Source organism: Polyergus mexicanus, unplaced genomic scaffold (genome assembly GCF_030449975.1).
Source record: "Polyergus mexicanus isolate NDT 795.1 unplaced genomic scaffold, iyPolMexi1.0 SCAF_7, whole genome shotgun sequence".
Lineage (NCBI taxonomy): Eukaryota > Metazoa > Arthropoda > Insecta > Hymenoptera > Formicidae > Polyergus > Polyergus mexicanus.
The window spans coordinates 5,758,635-5,783,356 of NW_027223327.1; the positions used below are offsets into that span (position 1 = coordinate 5,758,635).

The window sequence follows — 24,722 nt, forward strand, 5'->3', positions numbered from 1 at the left end:
TTAAGGTAATTATTTACTATAACGGACCCAGCTCCGATCACGTTGATCTTGATATATGTTGTCAAGGACATAATCCTGAGTAACTTTTCCTTATAACTTAATCGGCGGTCGTTGTTTATTAAAAAGTTATTAACAAATAAAGTTTGAAAAATAAAATATTAATTTTTACATAAGTTTGTAATTTCCACGCAAGAAACGAGGTCCATCTGCATCAGAACCCTGATTTAAATGTGAAACAAGGTCTTTACATAATTAATATAATATTAGAAAAAATCAGTACACATAGGAATCAAAAATTTTATTTATTCTACAGTTGCAAATGTACTGTTTTCATCTAAGGGATACAATGTTGTCATTATTTCAAAAAAATTACGTATTCGTTCACAATATTGATATTTACGTTTAAATATAAACTCAGCCAAATAATGTATGTAATGATAATCACGAGTTCCATATTTTAGTATTCCATTTCAAATATCACGCCATATGCGTTCTATGTTTTGTGTGTGAACTCCTGCATGAGGGTCTAGTTTTAAATCAGAAATAGGTTTGGGTTAGGTTATATCTTCCGGAAGTGGAGTCCCCCCGCAAGGGGGACGGAACCCATTACATCCACGAATACACTTTCCCATTCACACAACAATTCTAGGCTGAACCTCATTTTGCATTGTAAAGTATATGCATGGATACAGTGGGTTCCGCCCCCCCCCTGAGGGGGGGGGGCTCCACTTCCGGAAGATATAACCTAACCCAAACCTATTTCTTATTTAAAACAAAAATTTGGTGTGAATTACGTCGTATAACTTAAATCAAATTTTAGTTTCGAATCCAACTTAAACTTTAAATATCTCAAAAATTATAAGAGACCGCCGATTAAGTTATAAGAAAAAGTTATTCAGGATCAAGTCCTTGACAACATATATCAAGGTCAACGTGATTGGAGCTGGGTCCGTTATAGTAAATAATTACCCCAATTTTAATCAAAATTAAAATAAATTTCAATTTAGGTCAAAATCAATTTCAATCCAACAATCAAAGTTAAAGTCAATTTCAATTAAATTGTCCAGATTAAAGCCAATTCCAATAAAATAATTAAAATTTAAGCCAATTTCAATTTCTCAAAGCCAATATCAATTCAAATCAAAATGAATTTTAAATCAGGATATAAACAATTTTAATCTAACAATCCAAGTCAAAGCCAATTTCAATTTAAATCGAAGCCAATTTCAATTCAAGTCAAAGCCAATTTTAAATCAAGCCAAAATCAACTTCAGTTCAAATCAGAGCCAATTTTAATTCAAGTTAAAGCAAATTTCAATCCAAATAAAAATCAATTTTAATCCAACAATCCAAGTCAAAACCAATTCCAATTAAATAATCCAAATCAAAGTCAATTTAAAATTAAATCAAAGCCAATTTCAAAAAATAAAAAAAATGAAACGAAATGAATGATAACTAAAAAAGACTGTCAATCTTCATCAAAAACCAAAGAGATTTGTCCAAATATAGCGGAAACTTTTGTTTCAATTATCTCCAATTAAATAATCCAAATCAAAGTCAATTTTAAATTAAGTCAAAGCCAGTTTCAAAATTAAAGCCAATTTTAATTCAATAATTCAAAACAAAGTTAATTTTAATCTAACAATACAAATCAAAGTTAATTTTAATCTGTAACGATGCACCCCCCATCGTTACCCGGCACGTAACCAGCCGGAAGTCTGCCGCCCGGCGAACACCAGCCGGGCAGTGGCAGAGGCGCCTAGCGCCCTTTTTAATATCTCAAAACCGCGGTTGTGATAAACAACCATACGGCCGTTATACGGCCGCCGTTACGCCGAAGACCGAGCATAGCCGAGCGCTGCCGGAAGATCCCGAGCGTCACCCGCCGAAACTCCGCGTCGTCTCGCCCAGGGGAAGCGACGCGTTTACCGTAATTTACCCGCCGAAAACAACGCGTCGTTATCCCCACCCGGGGGCGAACGACGCAATTACCGATAGACGCTCGGGTATAAGAAGACAGCGTTTCGGCATCTCGGGACCAGAACGATTCCTGAATCCGCTCGAGCAGTACGCTCCGAGATACCAGAACCGATCCTGAAAATCGTAGCAATGACGGAACGTGAGGTTGAAGTAGTAGAACTAGGAGAGTTCTAACGCAGGTCCTCCGAGGGGAATGCGGGTCGAGGGGAAACCTTGCGGGCGAGGGAGCATGACGTCACGCGGGCGGAGGGGGATTTTGGTGCCGCGGGGGAATGATATCACGCGGGTGAAAGCCGATAAGGAACAATCATTCGTCCAAAGTCCTCCTTTTCCTTTACTTAATAAATATAGCATTTCTATTGATTTGTGATAAATGCTTGTATCTATATTTATCACATTTTTCTATGCTATTTGATAAATATTATTTATCAGTATTAATGTTTGATTATTTAAAAAATATGACAGTATACATATATTATTATATTATATTTATATTATATTACAAACAAATAGTGTCTCGCAAGATTGCACGTGCGGCCGAATCGGCGCGGTGTATTACAAAGGCGGGTTATTATATTTATATTATATTATGAACAAATAGCGTCTCGCAAGATATAATGTTGCTTTCATGTATAGCACAATAATAAAAATCAAATAAGATTTGAATATGTTAAACATAAAAATATATTTGATATATACATGAAATTCATTACTTTTTTAACACTTTCTATACTCTCTTCTATATTTCTTTCCGATTCTCAATCGATCAACATATGTACATATCAATAGATATTAAAACTATCGCGTGATACGAACGCCAAAGCGCCCGAGTCCCTTTGGAAGAGAAAGTGGAATTTTTTGGTAGAAAACTAAAAGATACCGACTAGATAATAAAATTCTTCTAACGAAATACCCATATTATTATTATTATTATTATTATTATTATTATTATTATTATTACTAGATTTTAAAAATGTCGATTATTTCTGTGCTTCCTTCTTTCCTTTTCCTACTCGTGCATGTCTCGCGCTATCCTTCTCCCACACCCATAGAATGCTTTCCTTTTCCTACTCGCGAACGCCTCGCGCTATCCTTCTCCCATCCGGTCGCGCCACAATTACATATCTATCTTATAAGTGGGGAAGGGAAGGGAAGCGAAAGAAATAAACATTTTTTTCTTTTCATTTTTTTTTAGCACATTTATTTATGTTAAAATACATCACCTCGTCTCAAGGTTTCAGACAAAATTTCATCCACAGCATAAGCTAATAGTTCGCAATCTATGATAGATGTTTTATCAAAAACATCGCGCAAGATTTTAACAGCGTTATCTTTCTCGGCGCCAAACATATTACCTTGCAAATTAACGACAAATCGATCGAAACTCTCATTTACAGCTTCTAAATTCTCACACAGCTTCAAATATTCATGATTAACACAGTGTTCGAGTTCGAATAAGAAAAATATAGTTGACGGTTTCATGTACAAGCAAGAATCGCGTAACGTAAGTTTTACAACACTCGTATCGTGTATTTTAACAATCTCGATTGTTAAATCGTTAATCCATATTGGTGTATGATCGGGCGTTTGCACAAGTCGTTCAACGTCCGCTCGTTTCAGCATTAGCGATTCCCATGTGTCAATAGATAATACGATTTGATTGCCTCGGTTATCGCAGAGATGTAATTCCACGCTGTGATTCAACGCTGATTCCAATATCCAAGTATTTATACGCAGTGCGCGTCAAAGCGAATCTGCGTACCAAAATACGTGGTATACAACGAGGTTTACCGTGTCTGAAAAATACGATTAAATATGAAATAGCATGGAAAAAAAAAAAAATATATATATATATATATGAAAATTTGTGATACTTACAAATCAAGCGGTTTCTTGTACGGCCTAATTTCATCTCGAGGAACGTAATAATTCATGCGTCTGCCACCGTTGCTGTTTCCTTCGGCGGAGTACATTTCTCTAAGTTATGAGAAGTAGAACGGTTGACGCGACACTGATCGTGTAAAAACTAACCGATAATACGCTTATTTTCAAAAATATGATGTGGTGGGAGATTAATGCTCAGAAAATTTAGGAGAAGGGGCAACGATCAATGTTAAAAGAATTCTTAGAAACAACTTCCGAGGAAAGGAGTGGGGAGAATAAGAAATAAAAAACATTAAATACGTTTACACATCTTATTTATAAAAATATTTTTTTTTTTAACGTTGCAACCACCAGTTAAATATTTTTAATACATTCTGTAATGCACAATTCTTAACATGTTTTCCACATCGTATAGTATTAGTAACATCTAGATTATTTAAAGATTCAATATCTTCGTAATCAGCATCCAAAGTCTCGATGATTAGGTTTTCTCTCGCATAATTCTCAAGTAAATCCACCAGCCATTCTCGTTTCTGGCATCCCTTGACGTACACGAGAGTCGACGTATCGCCATCCTCTTCTGTTCCAAGCACGGCTGATGTAATCAAGCGTTTAGCCATGCTGTACGGTACGTTTCCGTCTTCCCATCGTAATCCATGGTGATTCGCGATCAGCCAGGAAGCACACGATTTGTCGGATTTTGTGAGGAGATTCCATGGTAGGGGGTATGTAAAAATGTAATGCGCCAGAACGGTCCCCTTTCTCAGCACCGCCACCTCCTTTACGACAAATTTCATCCCGATGAAGAATCCTTGTAGGTCCACGAACGTTGGTACGGACATGACGTTTTTTTTATATCAGCACGTCGAAAAGAAGAAGACTGCGATTGATCCTGATGTATTATAGATTTTATATCGTCTCATTCTCCCCTCCCCCCACACTTAGGTGATTTTGCGCACAACATTGGTCAACGGGTTGTACTGAATCACGCGATCGTGTATGATGAGGCAGTACGCTGTGGTATTCGGCGGCACGTTCTCCTTACACTCGAATTCCAATCTCACATCCACGGTTGCGCTTTTGACCGATTCGTTTTGTCGAGAGCAATCGATGATCACGAATGGACCGTTACGTAAAAATTGCGTGACGGTGAGACTCGGCTCGAGATACTCGTATCCGTAATAATTTTTGCAGAAACGTTGATACGTGTCGTACAAAATCGACCATCTGTTTTTATCGAAATCCAGATTCATATCGTCGTACGGATAACATTCCGAGTTCAGATAGAGTTTCACGTTGGTCAATTTGCAGTCGTCGAATCGACTCGTATCCTCAGACATGACGTTCTTTCGACCTGTCTGCAGAACGAAAACAACGTATCGCGGCTTCTCCAGCTGAGTCGCGGTCTTAATGGGCCACGAATGTTTGGTTGTACGCTGCAATAGCGGAAATTCGTACAGATCCCACGAGCGGAAACCCATACTGAGGTATTGTCCGCTTTCCAAGGCACGCAGCATCGATAACTTGTTAATCTCGTTCAATACGACGTGCGGCATTCGCCATTGTATCTTGAATATGTCGATCACAGGCTCCAGCACCAAATTTCCAATCAGGCAATTGTTATCGTTGCGCGATCGTATTAAGATCAATTCGTGACGAGCGTTAATCACCACGCGCCTGTAATCCTCGCAAAATCCCAATAACATGTAGAGCGGTACGCAAAAATTAAAGTATCCATTCGTGTTAATAGGCGAATCCCAGCCGGCGTTTCTCATAATCACGGTTCTATCGGATGATATCGTTACATAGTTCTTGTGTGTGCTGGTTATTCCCACATTTCTGCTACGATCAATCTCCACACCGTCGAGTTCGTATCGAATCTCATCAAACATGAACGCGACGCAATTATTCCCCAGTACAACATCAAATCCTTCAGCTGGTTTGTTTATCACTAATTTTCCCTCGATGTACAGAAAACTCTCATACGGCAAAGTATACAGATCCTGTTGTTGTATGGGTATTCGTATCTCATCGCTGTGCTCAAACGTCGTATTGGCGTACGGGTTGTACGTGTGAGTCTCGATCTTGACGATACGATCGTCAAAGACCGGCTCACCTCCGATATTAAGGATATCGGTCATGTTTTCTTAGATATTTCGCACCGCGAATCCCAAAGATTGTAAAAATTTAACGTTCGATGCGTTGAGCTTCTTTCTGATCTTTTTAGCGCAACCTAATGATGATGATGATGATCGGATGATATCATCAATCGGTACCGTAAAGATATTATTATCTTTCGCGTGTTTCGAGTCGTTCAACACGAGCATCTCATGTATCGCACGCTAATTTTGTCGCCGTCGTACGTGCAATCTGATGGTAATCTCTTCTCCTCGAAAATCGAGCAATCGTCCGTCTTGATCCGCGACGCGTATCGTTAGATCCGTAATGCTCCGCGCAATGATCGGCAGGTAAATGATCTGCGCCGGTGTTTCCGATATCTTATATCCTGGCGGAACGCTCGGTGAAAATTCATGTATCGTATGAACGCGTTTGCCGTTGCTGAATGCACCCGCGGTCACGTTACACTCTACGCGGATAATGTTTACGTTGATGATATTAATCGGTATGTCCGATTGATACCACTGTTTCGGCTGCAATATACGCTTCGACGAGAATCCCAGCAGCGATCCAATATTGTTAGGTTTGTTAAAGTTTACTCTGAATGCGCACTTGATCTCGCTATTCATCGTATTGTAATTAGCACGGAGCACTATCGGGTATTCTACAGCCTCGTCTTCGTCACCGTTCGCTCGAACGGTCTCCTCTCGCGATATCACCGTGATATCACCGCGATTGTCGGAGCGAACTACGCGTCGCGGGCGTTTCCGTGAAATTGCACGTTTCAAAAACTCGTGTATTGCGTGTATCTCGTACGATCCCTCGGGAATCGTAATTTCCGTGTCATCTTCATCGAAATAAAATTTATTATTCGAGGAATTCACGTTCGATATCGTATGATAAGTTTCAAAATTAGTTAGACCGAGCTCGTAATCACCGTCGCTCAAATCTACAGCTGGATGGTAGTGTGCCGCGAGGACGCTACTCTTCCCGGTTAGCGTGAAAGTCATAGACATGTCGACAAAACTGTTTAACGAATACTGAGTCTTAACGGCGCATCGTCAGGCTTTAAATTCACACCGATTGTCGTCGACCGTTCGGAGAAACCGCAGACACAATTGTCCGCAGATGCTTTGATCGTAAGTTTGAAAGGACGTGCGATTGTACTCGATCTTCGTAACGTACCGTCCGAAATATCGCACCAATTCATTCGGCGGTCGAAGATTACCAAAACCGTCGAAATATATAGCACGATTTCCCCTCTTTGCGTACGCTACCCAATGAGTACCCGGTCCTTTGGTGATATCCAAATTCACGATGCCGCTCTCGTTTCGATATATACCACCGATCGGTAACGAATCACGCATGAAAACCCCTCTAAAGTACGGTATACGCATACGTTTCGCCAATTGTTCTAATTGTATGTTTGTTGTCACACCCGTGGGCATTTTTAGCGTCTTTTCGACGTTTTTTTTTTTCTTCGTTGCCACTCCTTGTCCGCGTTTGTACGGACCGAGATACAGTCCCTGTCCGTATTTATACGGAGCGAGATAAAGTCCGCTGCCTTCCATCGCGCGATCGTGACGTTGCAGCTCCTCCAGCTGACGGCGCGCGGCTTTGCTGTCGTTCACCGTCTTAGCCACGCCGGCTGCTCCACCGATCAAGGATCCGAGCGCGCCCAACATTGGTAGAATCGGCAATACACCGCCTCGTTTCGCTGTCGGAAGTATCCGTTTTTTCGTCGACCTTTTCCGCGTAGTCCTCATCTTCGTCTTCGTCTTCGTATTCGTCTTCGTCTTCATACCCATACCGATTTTTGTCTTGGTTTTCATCGCTGCCCAAACAGCTGTGGCTGCGGCTCTCTCACCGAGAGTCGAATCTTTCGCAACGATGCGTTTTCGCGCTCTTTCGGCGAGTATCTTGTCAGCCGCGTGTCTCTCGGTGAGATCGTTGCTCCGGGAGTACGCTATATCGTGCTCGCAGCACGCCGCGTCCAATGGATTTATACCCCGATTACCTCTCGCCAATCGTTTTTCCAAATGAGTGCCCGGACCGCAAAACTGATAGCCGGGAATATGTAACTCGAAAGGAAGTGCGTTTATCGCACGATTTAAGAAACCACAACCTCTTATAATTTTTGCTGGCATTTGTCACAATTTTTTATTAACGGTGCTGGACCGTCGATGTGCGTTCGCTGCCACGGTTGATTGTAATGTTCGTAACAGTGCCGATATTGTTGAACCTCTGAGTCAGCTTTTATATGTTCGGGAAGCTTGTCCCACATGTAGTGGACGTGATCGCCGCACATTCGCAGCAGAACGACTTTCGGCACAAATTGTAACTGTTCGGCGCTCAAATTGTAAATATCGGAAGGTCTCAACAGCAGCACGAACATTTTTGTTACTGAGCGATTTGCGGTTCCGCGCATCTATAAATAGGCGTTCGATCCAGCATTCCTCAGTCGGCAGTGTGAAAATGAAATTCGTGCGACAACCTTTGGCAATACGCGTGACGAATTGCGACGACAGATTACGATCGATGGGGGACAACGCGGAGATGCGCAAGCATGGTACGATGCTACCGACTACTATACGCGCGATCGTTTGTGGCCCCTCGAATTGTGGTAAAACCAACGTTCTAATAAGCCTGCTGGAAAGTCCGCACGGTGTACGTTTCGAAAACGTGTACGTGTACTCAAAATCGTTGCAACAACCGAAATATCGATATCTGGAAAATTTGTTGACATCGATCGATGAAATCGGCTACTTCACATTCTCCAACAACAGTGACGTCATTCCGCCGAGCGAGGCGCGTCCAAACTCGATCTTCGTGTTCGATGACGTGGCATGCGATAAGCAAAATGCGGTGAGAGAGTACTTTTCAATGGGTCGACACTCGAGCGTCGACTGCTTTTATCTCTGCCAGACGTACGCGAGAATACCTAAACATCTGATACGCGACAACGCGAACCTGCTGATCTTGTTCAAACAGGATGGTACCAACCTGAAACACGTGTACAACGATCACGTGAATACCGATATGCCGTACGATGAATTTTGCGCGTTGTGTCGCGATTGTTGGCAGCGCAAGTACGGATTCGTAGTAATAGACAAGGACAGTTCGCTCAACGATGGTCGATACAGAAAAGGATTTAACGTGTTCGCGATACCGCAAAACGATTAGTCGTTGTCGATACTTCGTCGGGGTGAAACGTGAAAGAGAGATTGACATTTTTGTTTTTCCGCGATGGCTGCGATCGATAAGAACGAGGATATTCGCGAGCGCGAGAAGATTGCGAGGGCAATTGTGAAAACTAGCGAATCGATTCGCAAGAAACATCGCGCTTTGAAGACCGGTAAGATCGAGGAGGATATCGTGTTGGATAGACGCTTTAGACCTCTCATCGAGCCGTTACAAAAGATCGTCGACAACTCTAGCTCGATCGCGGTGAAGAACGAGCCTGCGAGTAACACCAACGCGGGGATCGAAGCGTTGTCCATCCCGAAGTGCGAGAAGGATGATGATGATGATGATGATGATGTGCCACCGCAAAAGAGAAAACGATCAAACGTCAGGTCGGATCGCTCACCGACACCGCATAAATCGAAACGATCGGACGCTCCACTGGATGTACCGCTGATAACCTCTACACCGTCCGCGTCAATGAGAACTATACAACCTACGATGCCCGAATTATTCACGAGCCAGGATGTTTTTGAAACCACGGACGACTCGCTCATGACATCCGTTCGAAATCAGTTGCAAACACCGGAAGGTCAAGAAACATTGCGAGATCAATTAGGTCCACTGGGTCAAAGGTACATCTGGCCTATCTTGAGCGGCGATCAAGAGAGCGGTATAGACAACGTGTACGGTGTTTATCTCGGCAAGAATGGAATGATGTTCGGTAATAAACGTTTTGACGTGGACAACGCGGATAGCATAATTATCGATGGCATACGATACGTCGGCACACCTGGTCTTTACGAGTTGATCTTTAAGAAATTTCCCGATGACGTCATCTATACGGAGGATGATAAGCAAACGTACAAGAGCATGCTGTTGACGACGAGCGCGCATAAACGCAATCACGATGCACACGGTCGATTACTGAGTAACAGGGGATACAAGTACAAAGAAATAATCGCAAAGTTGATACCGATCGAACCCAAAAGAACAAAATCTGGAAAGGGATTATTCGCGCCTCGCGAAATGACGCTAACCGATAACAAGATTGACTACGTGCACTGGGACGATCCCAACGAGCTGGTGGATCGTCTACGATTGCTGGATGCTTCGCACCAAGCGGGTCACAACGGTCACGACAACGAGATTTTGTCGATCATCGAGGAACTTCGCGAAGCCGGCATTATTATAAATTAAACGGTGTCTCGACAAAACTAATCAATCGATCGACCGACATCGCTCGCATCGATGATGCATATCAACAAATTTGGGATATCCGAGCAGAGTAACGACGTGACGAACGTCATTTCGTACCGTCGATGGAGTGGATTAATGAAAAGTTCCGTGCGCGATAACGCTCTGTGTCGCACCGTTACGGACTTTGACGCGAGGTCGCGCAAGATTCGTCGTGTAGCGCAACCTGTGGCTGATACCGACGTCGTCAACAAACTATACGTGGATCATTGCGTTAAAACGTTGAGAAATCAACTGAAAGAGTCAGACGAGAAGCTTGCTGCGTTCGAGAAAAACGTGCGTGCGTTACAGACTCTGATAAACGAGCTTCGGCATGCGAATATTGCTAGATTAGAAACGCCAACGAACGACGACGAAATGTCAACGAACGCTAACGAAACGTCAACGAAACGATGACGAAACGTCAACGAACGCTAACGAAACGTCAACGAAACGACAACGAAACGTCAACGAAACGTCAACAACAATGGACAGCAACAAACGGATCAAGAACGACTACGAACGGCTATCGAACGGCAACGAATGGTAGCGGATGATAAAGAACGACTATTGAATGACAATAAACGGAAATAAACGACTATTAAATGGTTAAAAAAAAAAAAAAAAAAGGTTAAAGATATAAATCATAATGTAATTTCTTTGCACATATTATTACGCGCCGACTAGCCGTACCACTAAAAACATGACATCGTTAAAATCCAACGGACGTAAAAATATCGAGAAGCTACGACTCGTCGAGGAACTGCATGCTTCGGCGAGAAGAAATTTTCCCCGAAGACGCGTCATAGTGCGGGGTTACGATGACCTGTGGCAAGCTGACATCGTCGAGATGCGTCCGTACTCTCGTTTCAACAAAGGTTACCACTACATACTCACCGTCATCGATGTGCTGAGCAAGTACGCGTGGGCCGTACCGCTCAAGAGTAAAGGCGGAAGTGAGACGGCTGATGCTATCGCTGAGATAATTCGAGATAGTAAGAGACGCCCGAAAAACATGCAAACCGATATGGGAAAGGAATTTTACAACATCGACGTACAACGTCTCATAAGAAAACACGACATCAATCATTATTCCACGTATTCGGTGTTGAAGGCATCGGTTGTCGAACGATTTAATCGCACGTTAAAGAATGACATGTGGAAAATGTTTACGCTGAACGGAACTTACAAGTGGGTTGACGCGTTGCCGCGACTCGTGTCGGATTACAACGCGCGCAAGCATCGCACTATCGGTATGAGACCTATCGATGTTACCCCCGCGATAGCCGATAAACTTTTAAATACAGTATACAGCAACGTAAAGATTGCGGCACCAGCAAGATTTAAAGTAGGTAACCCGGTACGCGTTAGCAAGTATAAGACGATCTTCGAGAAGGGTTACACACCAAATTGGACCACCGAGGTGTTTAAGATTATTAAAGTGCAGCGTACTAATCCCGTAACCTATCTACTCGAGGACTATCGCGGAAAATCTATTGCTGGAGCATTCTACGAATACGAGTTGCATCGCGCGACTTATCCGGACGTGTATCTCGTGGAGAAAGTACTGCGCAGGAAAGGTGACGAGGTTTACGTGAAATGGCTGGGATTCGATGGATCGCACAACTCTTGGATACACAAGGACAATGTGATTTAATTCATACAAATTGTATTTTATTTTAAACATATAAAAATATGAAATACATATAAAGTATCTGAAATATGTAAAATATATACAACATATAAAATATATGTAAGATATATTCAGCATGTAAAATATAAAATATAAAAGAAAGATAGAATTATATTTATTTTGTTTTCCCGACACACACACACACACACACACACACACACACACACACACACACACACACACACACACACACACACACACACACACACACACACACACACACACACATACACACACACACACACATACATTATATTATAAGGGTATTCGGAAATGTCCCCACGGTAGCGTGTCGGTCGAATCAGGTACGATATATCGCTTGTCGTCGTACGGACTCAGAGCAATTTTTGTCTCGCTGATTGTATACACTTCGTGCAATTTGGATCTTATGCAAGACTGTCGTCGAGTCATCTCAATTTCATCGCGCAGACACCGCGTGTAATCGTCGAACGTTATCGTTCTCGCTACGACGTTACTCTTGACGCCTTTAACCTTTTTTGTATCTTTTTTATTATCTACTCGCAATGCATACATTTTTGCTCTAAGCCCGACAAATTCAGTCATGATCGCACCATTATTCTCGTCCTTCATCAAACCCGGCACTTTCTTGTTCTCGAGCGGTATACCGTACGCATTGTTAACCGGATAATCGCTCGTGTCGAATTTAGCAATATCGCGTTTCATGTTCTTGTACACATCCTCGCACTCGATGTGATAAATTAAACTATCTGTATCGGTGTACATTATTTTACATTTCTCTCGATATACCGGTACCATGTATTCGTGATGAAATTCATACAAACATGTTTTAGAAATGTCGAGGATGCACATGCCGACGTAGATCGGTTTATTGAATTTTATCTCGAATTTGCGCAATTCGACAGCGATCAAATTTTCCGAAAAGACGCTCCTGCTGTGAAAATTTGGTTTCGCGATCATCGCCTCCGCGCCATATCGTCCATCCCACTTTGTTAATAATTTTACATCGACCTGATTGCGCACGTTTTCCATAGTTTTACCGAATACCGCGTTGTTCATTAACTTGTACAGATTTTTCTCGAAATCGTTTGTCGCGTGCGTTCTAAACCGGGTGTTGAGTTCGATGTAATCGCGGAGCCATGCGGATTGAACGAATTGCAATACGCGATGTATCTTTGCGACGCGAAGACCGTGACGCGTGCATTGTTGTAAGTTGCGATAGTGTATGACATAACGCTTCTTATCGTATAAGGTTGCGAGGAGTTTGTCTTGCCGCTTGCCGGGCGGCTTATCGCGCGTCGGACAGAACGGTAGGTCAGCGTGCGCATCGTGAAGATGTTGCGGATACTCTAGATCAACCTCGAGAATATAACCTATGGGCGAATCCGAAGCGATTGCGCTAACGTCAAAGTCAGAGATATCGTCGACCCATCGAAATTCGGCATAGGGCAGCGGTTGACACATCGCCCAACCGTACAAGTTGTTTACATCGAAATACATCATGTACGATGACGGTTTCGATGGATCGTAAGACTGCGTGTACTTGTTATTGGCTCGCGCGTATCTGCCGGAACATTGACTCAGGCCACCGCGTATTCCCCGTTCGATAAACATAACCATATCGATATCAGTAAGTAATTCGAACGTAATATTCGTATGTTTTAACATGGCGTCCCACGTGTATCCGGGAAGAGTATAATAATACGCGGGGTCGAGCCCATAACTCTCGATACATTTGTCGCGGAAATTTTCAAAAATATCTGCCAATAACAAGACATCCGTTTTTAAATACAGATTCGCCCAAGGTTCGTAGGGAGAACCGCCTCCAGACGTTTTCAGCGTGCGCGTAATCGCTCTCGGATACGGTGTCACCGGTCAAAGAACTGTAAAATGATTCGCGCGGTGGTAAACATGTATCGCGCAACCTATCGACACAGTCAATGTATTCGTATGGGAAAATACCTTTTCGCGTCAATAAATTGAACTCTTCAATTGATAAATTTTGAAATTCCGATTTTAAAATTTGAAGTTTATCATTATTTAAAAACGATGCCAATTTTTCGAGACTAGTACTGAGAAATTTGTATGAATCGATGAACCGTAACTTTATATCGTTTCGCCAATCTGATTTTTCAACGGTATCTTTAACTTTAACATGTTTCGTGAATGAAATATACTTTTCTTTTGTTATCGGTAGTACGTCGATCGAGCCTTCGAACGCGGTAGCTATTTCTTTGATGATAAAATGTGAATCGTAACCGGATAAATTGTGAAATACTATGGGAATGCAAAAAGAGTCTTTATAATTTAAATTGCAGTTTGAATGCGCGGGACCTCGATACCGCCCGGTAAGATGGCAATGATCGCGTACGCGTGTATCGTCTTGCGCGAACGGTTTTTCGCAAATGTGACAGTGTGTCGCGCTGTGAAATTTTTCCCGCTCATCTCGCGTTAAATTTACCATGGGGACATTCATGGTTAAAATAGTTTTTACGCGTTGCGCTAAATTTTTTAATTTTTTTACAAACCACGAAACGCAATCGGTACTACGGCGAGAATGATACGCGGATAACGATTCGTCGTACGAACAATGTACATAATAAGCTACGCTAAATTCTTGATGATGCTAAAACGTGTACGTAGACGTCCTCGGATCACCGTCGGTCTTCCTCAGCACGCACTCCAAGTCGGCGTATACGACGAAGGGAAGTCGCTCCTTTCTGTTGTAGTTGTTGAACGCGAGCCACTTGTCTTTATCGCTCGGTAACCGGATGGCGCACTCGTTCATTTCTCGACAATCTACAATGTGCGACTGCAACTTGTCGTCCGATCCAAAATAGTGTAAACATCTGTAAAAAAAAAAAAAAAAAAAAAATGGAAATAATTAATTTTTCTATCGTATATATATATATTGCATTTTTATTAAATATACGTACCGATCGCAGATATATTTTTGGCCATTACGTTTGCTCAGTTGCGAGCTCACGAGGCGGGATAAATTCTTGATCCACGCGAAATGTCCGAGGTCTTGCGAATCTTGTATATACAATAAGTTGACGTGTCTATCCTTCTTTTGCTCGCTCAGACGTATCGGGATAATGTTATTCTCTTTCTCTTTCTCGATGCAGTATACATTTATCGAAATGTCGTTATAAAGTTCAAATTTTTTAATTTGACTCAATGTCATCGGAAATTCAACGTTCTGGAGATTTAGCACTGTCGTATAATGTGGATACGAAGACTCCCGACCTACGTCTCGTGCAGCTGGATACAAAGCAGCGACCACTGCCCACGCGAAACACGCATTGTCTTTGGATTGCACGTTTATTACCGCTCTCTTCATTGTTATTTCTCGCGGTAATTTAATATGGCACCCCGCGCGCATTGGATTATATTTATTTATATTTACAGTTAAATCGAGAATTCGCGACAATGCCCACCCGCTATCGCGTTCTTGAAATTCTTCGAGCGAGGCAAGCGTGGGCTCGACGACGCATCGCTCGTACCACTCGTGTAAATCGGATGTGCGAAAGAGTTCACAGTTTCTCGTATTTACACTTTTATTTGCCCGTTTATCACCCGACACGAATTCACCATTGAACACAGTGTTCACTTTCACATTAAAGTGTTTTTTCAGCACATTTTTCACGTGTTCGAGCACAATGTCTTTGGCGTTCTCGAGAAATTGACGAGGCTCGATGTGATTATAATTTATAACCGCACCAGTCAATATACGGCTCTCAAACGCCGTATCAATCTCCCGCCAAATGAGTCTTTCCGCGGTATTGCAATCACCACTGTAATTACCACCACTATATATAAATTGTCTCTCTAATCGAGTCCTCGCACCCTCGAGTCGTGTGATTCTGGCCACCAAAGATTGCCGAACTCCGATCGAGAGCCGCGGACGCTTGATACGACTGGATTCCTCGAGCTGTTTGATAAATTCTTCGCATCGCTGCGCCCATGCAAAATACTCGCCCAAAGTGGCGACTTGATGCGACAGCTCCAACAAGTCACGTTCAGTCTGCTCGGAGTTTTCCATGTTTTTTTTTTTTTGTTTTACTGTGTACAAATCGGACATATGTTGCACGGCATTACCTGATATAATGCTTGTCTGCAATTGGAGCAGGATCGACCACTTATTACGTCGTACAGTTCAGTTACATGCTTCCGAACAGCATACATGTATCCATAGTCAGTGTCTGCTATAGCTATCATACACGAAGCACATACAGCATAATCACTACCCGTAGAATAATAAAAGTATATGGCACAAAATTTTGATCGCTGTTGTAATCACTGTCGTCTGATAATGCGTGATCTTCATCAGACGACTCGTCTAGTATTGCCTCAAAATTATTTATTTCCATCCTTCGCAGATTGGCAGAGTGTCAAAATCTGGTCGCCGTTGAACATTTGACACACACAAAAATTATAAAGAATCCACTATACTTTTTAAACGTAAAATCTGATCGCCGTCGAACACTTGGAACACAAAACTTTTTTAACCGATGTATACACTTTCAAATCGTGTACTTCTTATAATTTTGACACCCTTCGTTCTTCATTTATATATATTTCATCTATCACCTTTAAACGGCTCTTCTTAGAAAAATTGCGTGGGAGTAAGGTCTCTCTAAGGTTTAACGAATTGGACTTGTGCATAAGTGGGGATCTTCCAACTTTAATAAGTTAAAAATCATGCCAGTGTTCTCATTAGACGGAGTGTTTCTCCTACTTTTCGTATTTTACTCGTAGTGATCGTCGATTGGTGAGTTTGGATATCGGTTCGAAGGTTCCTTCGCACGTGATCATGTTAGAGAAAATTCTATTTTCTTATGAGAAAGGAAAGAAGGAAGCACAGAAATAATCGACATTTTTAAAATCTAATAATAATATGGGTATTTCGTTAGAAGAATTTTATTATCTAGTCGGTATCTTTTAGTTTTCTACCAAAAAATTCCACTTTCTCTTCCAAAGGGACTCGGGCGCTTTGGCGTTCGTATCACGCGATAGTTTTAATATCTATTGATATGTACATATGTTGATCGATTGAGAATCGGAAAGAAATATAGAAGAGAGTATAGAAAGTGTTAAAAAAGTAATGAATTTCATGTATATATCAAATATATTTTTATGTTTAACATATTCAAATCTTATTTGATTTTTATTATTGTGCTATACATGAAAGCAACATTATATCTTGCGAGACGCTATTTGTTCATAATATAATATAAATATAATAACCCGCCTTTGTAATACACCGCGCCGATTCGGCCGCACGTGCAATCTTGCGAGACACTATTTGTTTGTAATATAATATAAATATAATATAATAATATATGTATACTGTCATATTTTTTAAATAATCAAACATTAATACTGATAAATAATATTTATCAAATAGCATAGAAAAATGTGATAAATATAGATACAAGCATTTATCACAAATCAATAGAAATGCTATATTTATTAAGTAAAGGAAAAGGAGGACTTTGGACGAATGATTGTTCCTTATCGGCTTTCACCCGCGTGATATCATTCCCCCGCGGCACCAAAATCCCCCTCCGCCCGCGTGACGTCATGCCCCCTCGCCCGCAAGGTTTCCCCTCGACCCGCATTCCCCTCGGAGGACCTGCGTTAGAACTCTCCTAGTTCTACTACTGGTTGACGTGTTCGCAGCCTCCGCCGAGCATTCTCGGCTTCCGTGCAGTCTCCGAACTCCTGACACAAATCCGACCGACTCAACGAGAGCGGAGTGTTCGCCGCTCTCCTCGACTACGGTCTATCATTCGACCGCTCCAGCTAGCCGGACCGTGGGTTTGCGAGTTCGCTGCCCCGTCGAGTTTTCTCGACTCCGCCACGCTATCCTCAACTCCGCGAACGGAAGCACGGACGGAGAGTTCTCCGCCCGGTCGAGGGTACTCGATCTCCGCTCGCATTCCCCGACCACTGGGAACACGCGATTAATCCCGCGATCACGATCGGAGCCATATTAATACTAGCGAATTATAATTATCGCGCCGAAATACCTATCACCTGCTATTTCATTATATTCCGCGCGCCGTCAAAATAAACACGGCCTTGCCGTATACGCGCCGACCGACCGCGCCCAATTTCTTGCGCGTCTCGCGCGCCGTCAAAATAAACACGGCCTTGCCGTACACGCGCCGACCGACCGCGCCCAATTTCTTGCGCGTCTAGCGTGCCGTCAAAATAAACACGGTTACGAATATTATAAGCGGTTCGATATATATCGAACATCGCGCACCGAATAACGAACGCACATTGCATCTAGCGCGTTGCATCATCCGCCGCGCGCTCACTATTGTAAATCGACCATTGCCGAGAGAGGCAAATAAAGACAATATCTAAATCTTTCGTGTGTCTCACCTTTTCACGAGCCCTGATCCCGACCGAGTTTATCCACGCACTCGCGAAAAGTGAGCACGTTACAAATCTAACAATACAAAAATATCAATTTAGGTCAATATCAATTGCTAAAAACAAAAATTAAATTAAATTATTAAATACTGTAATTAAATGTAAGTATTTATATAAATAATAACTAAATTAAATTAATTCTTACCGCTATATCCAATAAATTAACTTCATATTTCCTCTTCTTTAATTTTAAATAAACTATCCTTTTTTGCTTTCGCTCTTTCCTTCTCTCTTTCTCTCTCTGTCTTAAAATTAAATAAAATAGATAATATTAATAATTTTTAATAATATTTCTTAATAATATTTAACAATATATTTAATAATACTAAACAATATTACTATCTGATATTATATTTATTCTCCTTTTTTCCTTCTGTCTCTTTCTTTCTCTCTTCCTCTCTTTTGCTTATACTTCCTCTTCCTTAATTTTAACTCTCTCTCTCTCTCTCTCTTTCTCTACTGCTTATTCTTCCTCTTCTTTAATTTTAAATAAACTTTCCTTTTTTGCTTTCGCTCTTTCCTTCTCTCTTTCTCTCTCTGTCTTAAAATTAAATAAAATAGATAATATTAATAATTTTTAATAATATTTCTTAATAATATTTAACCATATATTTAATAATACGAAACAATATTATTACCTGATATTATATTTATTCTCCTTCTTTTTTCCTTCTGTCTCTTTCTCTTTCCTTTCCACTCTTTTGCTTCTACTTCCTCTTCTTTAATTTTAACTCTCTCTCTCTCTCTCTCTCTCTCTCTCTCTCTCTCTCTCTTTCTCTACTGCTTATTCTTCTTCTTCTTTAATTTTAAATAAACTATCCTTTTTTACCTTCGCTCTTTTTCTCTCTCTCTGTCTATCTCTTAAAATTAAATAAATTAGATAATATTAATGATATTATTATATAAAATAATATTATTATATAATATAATATTATTGTATAATTAATATATGCTATTAAGCTATTATATATAATTTAACTAACAGTTTACTAATAACTCTTATAAATAAGCTTGCAAAAGAATTAACATGGGATGGTCAACGTCAAGGAAGAAAAAACATGATATTTACCGACATTATTATTGATAATCTTTTATATATTTTAATTAAATATATTTAAAATACATTAAATTTTTTCATAATTTTAGTATAATTTTAAAAAATTTTTCCAGGAACTATTTTAAATTTATATAATTCCTCGACGCATAACAACTTAAGTAAATTTTTTAAATAGTTACGAAGGGCAGAGGACAGATTCCGATACCACTTCAAACTGGAGCACCAAACATGATAACTTGTTACTTAACATTTAATATTACTACTTAATTTCATTTAATATTGCTCATTTATTATAATAAAGAGACTTACCAGTGAAAAAAGATAATTAAAAAAAATTAAAAGTTTGTTGCAAAGTACAATAAAAATATTTGTATTTAAATTATTGTTTTACATAAAAATTTACTTTCCAATTTTTAACAAAAATAATTTTTTTCATAAAATGTTAACAAAAATATGTAATCTAAAATGTAGTTTTAAAAGACATCTAAAAGATGTCTAACATTAGATGTCTTTTAGATATCTTATGGGTTAAGACAAGATACACAAGCTACAAGATAACTTTTTATAATGAGACAAAACATTTTTTTAGTCATCTTTTCGTCAATTATACCCTCAGAACTGAAAAATATCCGTACGAAAAATCTACCATTTTTTAGACATCTATGTGCTGTGTTGATATGCTGATATAAATTTAAATATTTTTGTAATATATACCTCTCTCTTTATCGTTCCTTCTTCTTTTCTTTCTATTGTATTTCTATCTCTTTCTTTCTATCATCTTCTCACTTTCTATTGAATAAATTTCTCCTTTTCCTCTTTTTCTCTTCTTTGTCTTCTTTAACTTTGGAACCTTAAGCACGAGAGACAGCACATAAATTTTTAAACGTGTACAAAAGAGTAAGCTGATATATAAATTTAAATATTTGGTAAATCTGCTGTATAACGACAATCTCTCATTTTCTTTTGAAATTTTCATATTTTGTGTATTTTGGGTCGTAAAAAAGATTCTGAGATGGAAATTCGTTGCTCATGTTCTATTTGTTTATAATTAATCAATTCTTAAAATATCACGATGTTAGTAAGTCAAAAAATGATAATTTATGCAAAAAGCTTATAACAAACATATTTATTGTTAATTTTTTAAACTAAATTGCGACATGCATCTTCTAGCAATACTTCTGGTTCACGTTCAGAACATATAACGGGAACAATAAACGACAAACAATGAAAATTTAGGAAGAATGTAATTAAATAATTTAGTGAATTAAAATACTTGAACATATAACATTAGTTAATAAACATTTGCAAACAATTCTCTAATCTGTAAAAAAAAAATTTTTTATCAAATTTTATATTATAATCTTTAAAGTTAAGTATGAAATAATATTAACATATATATACACTTACTAACTAATAAAATTTTCAATGTCTTTATACCAATTCAAAACATAACCTTATGTACAAAAAATTTTGTTTGGTAACTCATTGTCAGTTGTATTATCAGTATATGTCCTTTTTGTAATCGGCTTTGTACCCTGTAAACACTGAGCAAAAGATATCGTTTGTTTTTCGTCTGATAATTTTATATCAGATACATTTTCTACATCTAAATAGAAAATATCATCTGAAAAATTAATTCATAAATTAATGAAAAAAATAAAAATAAAATAAAAAAATAATAAATAATAAAATTGTGATAAAATTATAACGTACTTGCAACTTTCACCAGGGTTGGGAAGTAACGCGTTACTTGTAACGCCGTTACCGTTACAGTTACTTTTTTTCGGTAACTGTAACGGTAATGGCGTTACAAATTTTATTTGTAACGGAAAAAGTAACTTCGTTACATTTTTCAGTAACGAGTAACAAATTTAACAGTTACTTTTATCGTTACTTTTTTCAAATTTTTTGATTTATTTAAGATATTATTCTTGCTATTGTGCGTGATAAAATTTTTATCTTAACCGTAAAGCCGTAAGCAAATCGACCAATTAGCATTCTTATTATGTTGTAAAAATGCTTGAATGTGATTGATCAACTTATGGCTCTTGCAGACCACTGCGATGACGCGACGCGCGATATCCAATGAGATCTTTATCTTTTCGGAAAAGCAGAGCTCTCATTTACTACCAGTTCTAAGTACCTTGCAATGAAAATTAGAAAATCTCAATAAATCTGACCTTATAGATTGCCATTCATTAGTTGAAGCTATTCAGCAAGGTTTAAATAAAAGGTAACTGATTAATTTGATTAAACATATGTTAATTAATTTTAAATAAGGATTTAATTGAAAAATATTATTTTATTTTAAACTATTGATTCAAAAGTATTAATTTCAATAAAACAAACAATGTCGCTTAATTTACTATATTTGATTTTAAATTTCTTACAATATTTGAAACAAAAGAATTAATAATAGCAGTATGTTTACATCCAAAATTTAAGTTAAACTGGTTAACCGGAGAAAAAAGAAAACGTGCTGAAAATTACTTGGAGGATTTATTGGGAATCCGATCAACTGAAAATTCTTCAAAAGCTGGAAAATCTGACGTTCACGATGATTTTTTCATTTTTGAGCAAAAAACGGTGCAAAATGAATCTGAACAAGAAGAATTGCAACGGTTTTTAAAATCAAATAATTGTAATATAAAAATGTTAAACGACTATCCAAAACTTAAAAAACTTTTTATTAAATATAATACAGCTCTACCAAGCAGTGCATCTGTAGAAAGAATGTTTAGCATCGGTGACTCTGTATTAACACCACAAAGAGGTCATTTAAATGATGATACTATGGAGCAACAAATTTTATTAAAAATTAATAAAGAATTTCGATAAAATTTAATCATTTATTTTGTAATAAACCTTGAATGAAATCTTGCTTACAATTTTTTAAAAGTTTTTCTTATGCAAAATAATTTATTAGTTTGTATTGTAAAAAAGTAACGGAAATTGTAACGACTCGTTACTTTTTAGTAACTGTAACGGTAACGAGTTACTTTTTAAAATTAGTAACGAGTAACGGTAACGAGTTACTTTTTAGAAAAAATAACGGCAACGGTAACGAGTTACTTTTATAAAGTAACTTTCCCAATCCTGACTTTCACATATCCTTTAATTTGAACATGTTCTCCCTTCTTATAATAATTTTCATGTTCGTAATTCATGATTTGTACCTCCAATTTATAAGTCCCGTCTGTAATTGATTCGTAACCTTAATTTTTAGAATTATTAGTAAACGTATTAAAATTAGTTTTGATAAATCCGTGTACAACTGAAAAATAATTTATTTTTATATTAAATTTATTTCAATTAATAATATATTTGATTAAAAATGAAATTCGAATATAATTTATCATATCTAAATATTCATATCTTATAGTGTAGTTTTGAACTTCTTGATTAATCATACAAATTTTATAACCATCATATACAATACAAATTATACGATTATCTTGATATATAATATACATATAAATGCAAAAGAATATTATTGACACTAAATTTTTGTTTTATACTTACGAATACATGTAAATAAATACTCTGGAATATTCGGAATATTAATTAATATAGGCTTTACTGCATCAATCTTCGATTTCAAATTAAAAATGCCAAGGTTATTTATTATAGTATTGTTGTGCCTCTAGCCGCTAAGGAAGAGGTCTTTTGGGATTTGTACGCCCAAAGGATTAGGATCCACGCTCGAAATAAGACACTCCCGGACGTTAGGTATAATTTAGTATATTTTGCAAGATTTAATACACTTTCACTTATTCGCGATTATAATAGTCGGGCGCGATACGTACGGTACTTCGATAATATTGGGCGAGCGAGTAGTCTGCGAGTCGACTCTCTCGCGAGGTGCATCTCGCGCTTATTATATCTCTTACTTAATTAGGTCGTTGATTGGGGAGGAGTGTGGTGTCCCTGACCGGAGCATGTCTCGTGCTCCGCTTGTCAGCCTGTCTCGTCAGCTGCTTACTCAGCTTCCACGAACTTGACCGTGACTTCCTTCTCTTTAGTCACGTATCTTACTTTTATTTTATTAATATTCTTTTATTACTTTACTCTTTCCTAATTTTCCTTGATCTCTTTTCTAATTTTAATGCTTTGCTTTACTCAGCTCTTTCTTACACTTTTCTGTGTCACTTTATTGTTTTATTCTTTAATACATTAAGAAATTGGTCGGGTTACGACATCCCTCCCCCTTTGGAAAAAGAAAATTAACTATACGTGAATTTTCGTCTACATATTTTTTCGGTATACATTTTTCGCATTTTATAATTGTTTCTTATATTTACTTTATTTTAATATAACATTGCAGTGTTACTTATCGCGGTGTCGGTTTCTATCTCAGCTGTTCTATTCGATCCGCTTGCGGTGCCGTAGATGTGCTCTTGAATTATTTTCGGTTTGCACATCGGATTTATGTTAGTTTCTGATAATTTTTTCTTTTCCGTCTTACATTTTTTCTTAGCGTATATAATTGCTATTATGGTAATTATTATTATTATTGTTATTCCTGTGCAACTTGAAGCTACCGGATATATAATGTGTCCGTTAGTAGGGAAATAATTGTTATTTAAGTCTTCGTTTGTGTCGTCAAGTCTTTCGCTTAGGTCCCTTAATTCTGTCGGGTTTCTAATGACTTTTTGCAATTTTATCGGTCTAATTTTGTCCAATGTTTTTTCGTTTCGTTCGTTGTGTGTTATCGTAAGATTGTAGTCTGGTAGCTTTGTCTGTACGATCGTTATTATCGCGGGCTTTTTTGTCCGTATTATGACGTCTTGTGTTGTTAGTTTACATTTTTCTTTTAATGTGATTTGTCCGCTTCCTTTTATTTCTATTTTTCGCGTTGCGTCGTTTTTTGCACGTTATTTCGATCGGTTGGTTTGCTCGTGTAGAGTATAACCATGAGTTCGCATTACTCAGCGCTATCCATATTGTTGTATTCGTGTGTATGTGTCGAATATTACAATTGTTTGAATATTACAATATTACAGTTGTTTGTGTATGTTTCTAATTGTACATATGCTTGTACTTCGCATAGCGCTCCTTCGTCTAAATGATGTACGGGATAATTCTGTTCGCAAACGTATTGATCATCGTTTCGCACGCATTTATTTAGATCGTTTTCGTCAGGTG

At 38.7% G+C, this 24,722-nt stretch overlaps 4 protein-coding genes across 4 annotated transcripts in view; 2 read left to right on the forward strand and 2 right to left on the reverse strand.

Annotated features, from left to right (window-relative positions):
- The window catches only part of Oseg5 (intraflagellar transport protein Oseg5), a 369,827-nt gene that overhangs the window by 180,540 nt on the left and 164,565 nt on the right, over nt 1-24,722 (forward strand). The gene's annotated exons all lie outside the window — the stretch shown is intronic.
- LOC138934825 (uncharacterized) lies at nt 9,208-10,368 on the forward strand. Its single transcript, XM_070298921.1, has one exon. It carries the CDS (start codon nt 9,229-9,231, stop codon nt 10,363-10,365), a length of 1,137 nt encoding a protein of 378 aa, XP_070155022.1. The 5' UTR covers nt 9,208-9,228; the 3' UTR covers nt 10,366-10,368.
- On the reverse strand, nt 12,350-13,157 carry LOC138934826 (uncharacterized). The gene has a single exon (XM_070298922.1). The coding sequence runs from the start codon at nt 13,130-13,132 to the stop codon at nt 12,350-12,352; it is 783 nt and encodes a 260-aa protein (XP_070155023.1). The 5' UTR covers nt 13,133-13,157.
- LOC138934887 (uncharacterized) lies at nt 14,700-16,446 on the reverse strand. Its single transcript, XM_070299036.1, has 3 exons — nt 16,297-16,446; nt 15,010-16,190; nt 14,700-14,922 (listed from the first exon to the last, which is right to left on the reverse strand). The coding sequence occupies exons 1-3, from the start codon at nt 16,444-16,446 to the stop codon at nt 14,700-14,702; spliced, it is 1,554 nt and encodes a 517-aa protein (XP_070155137.1).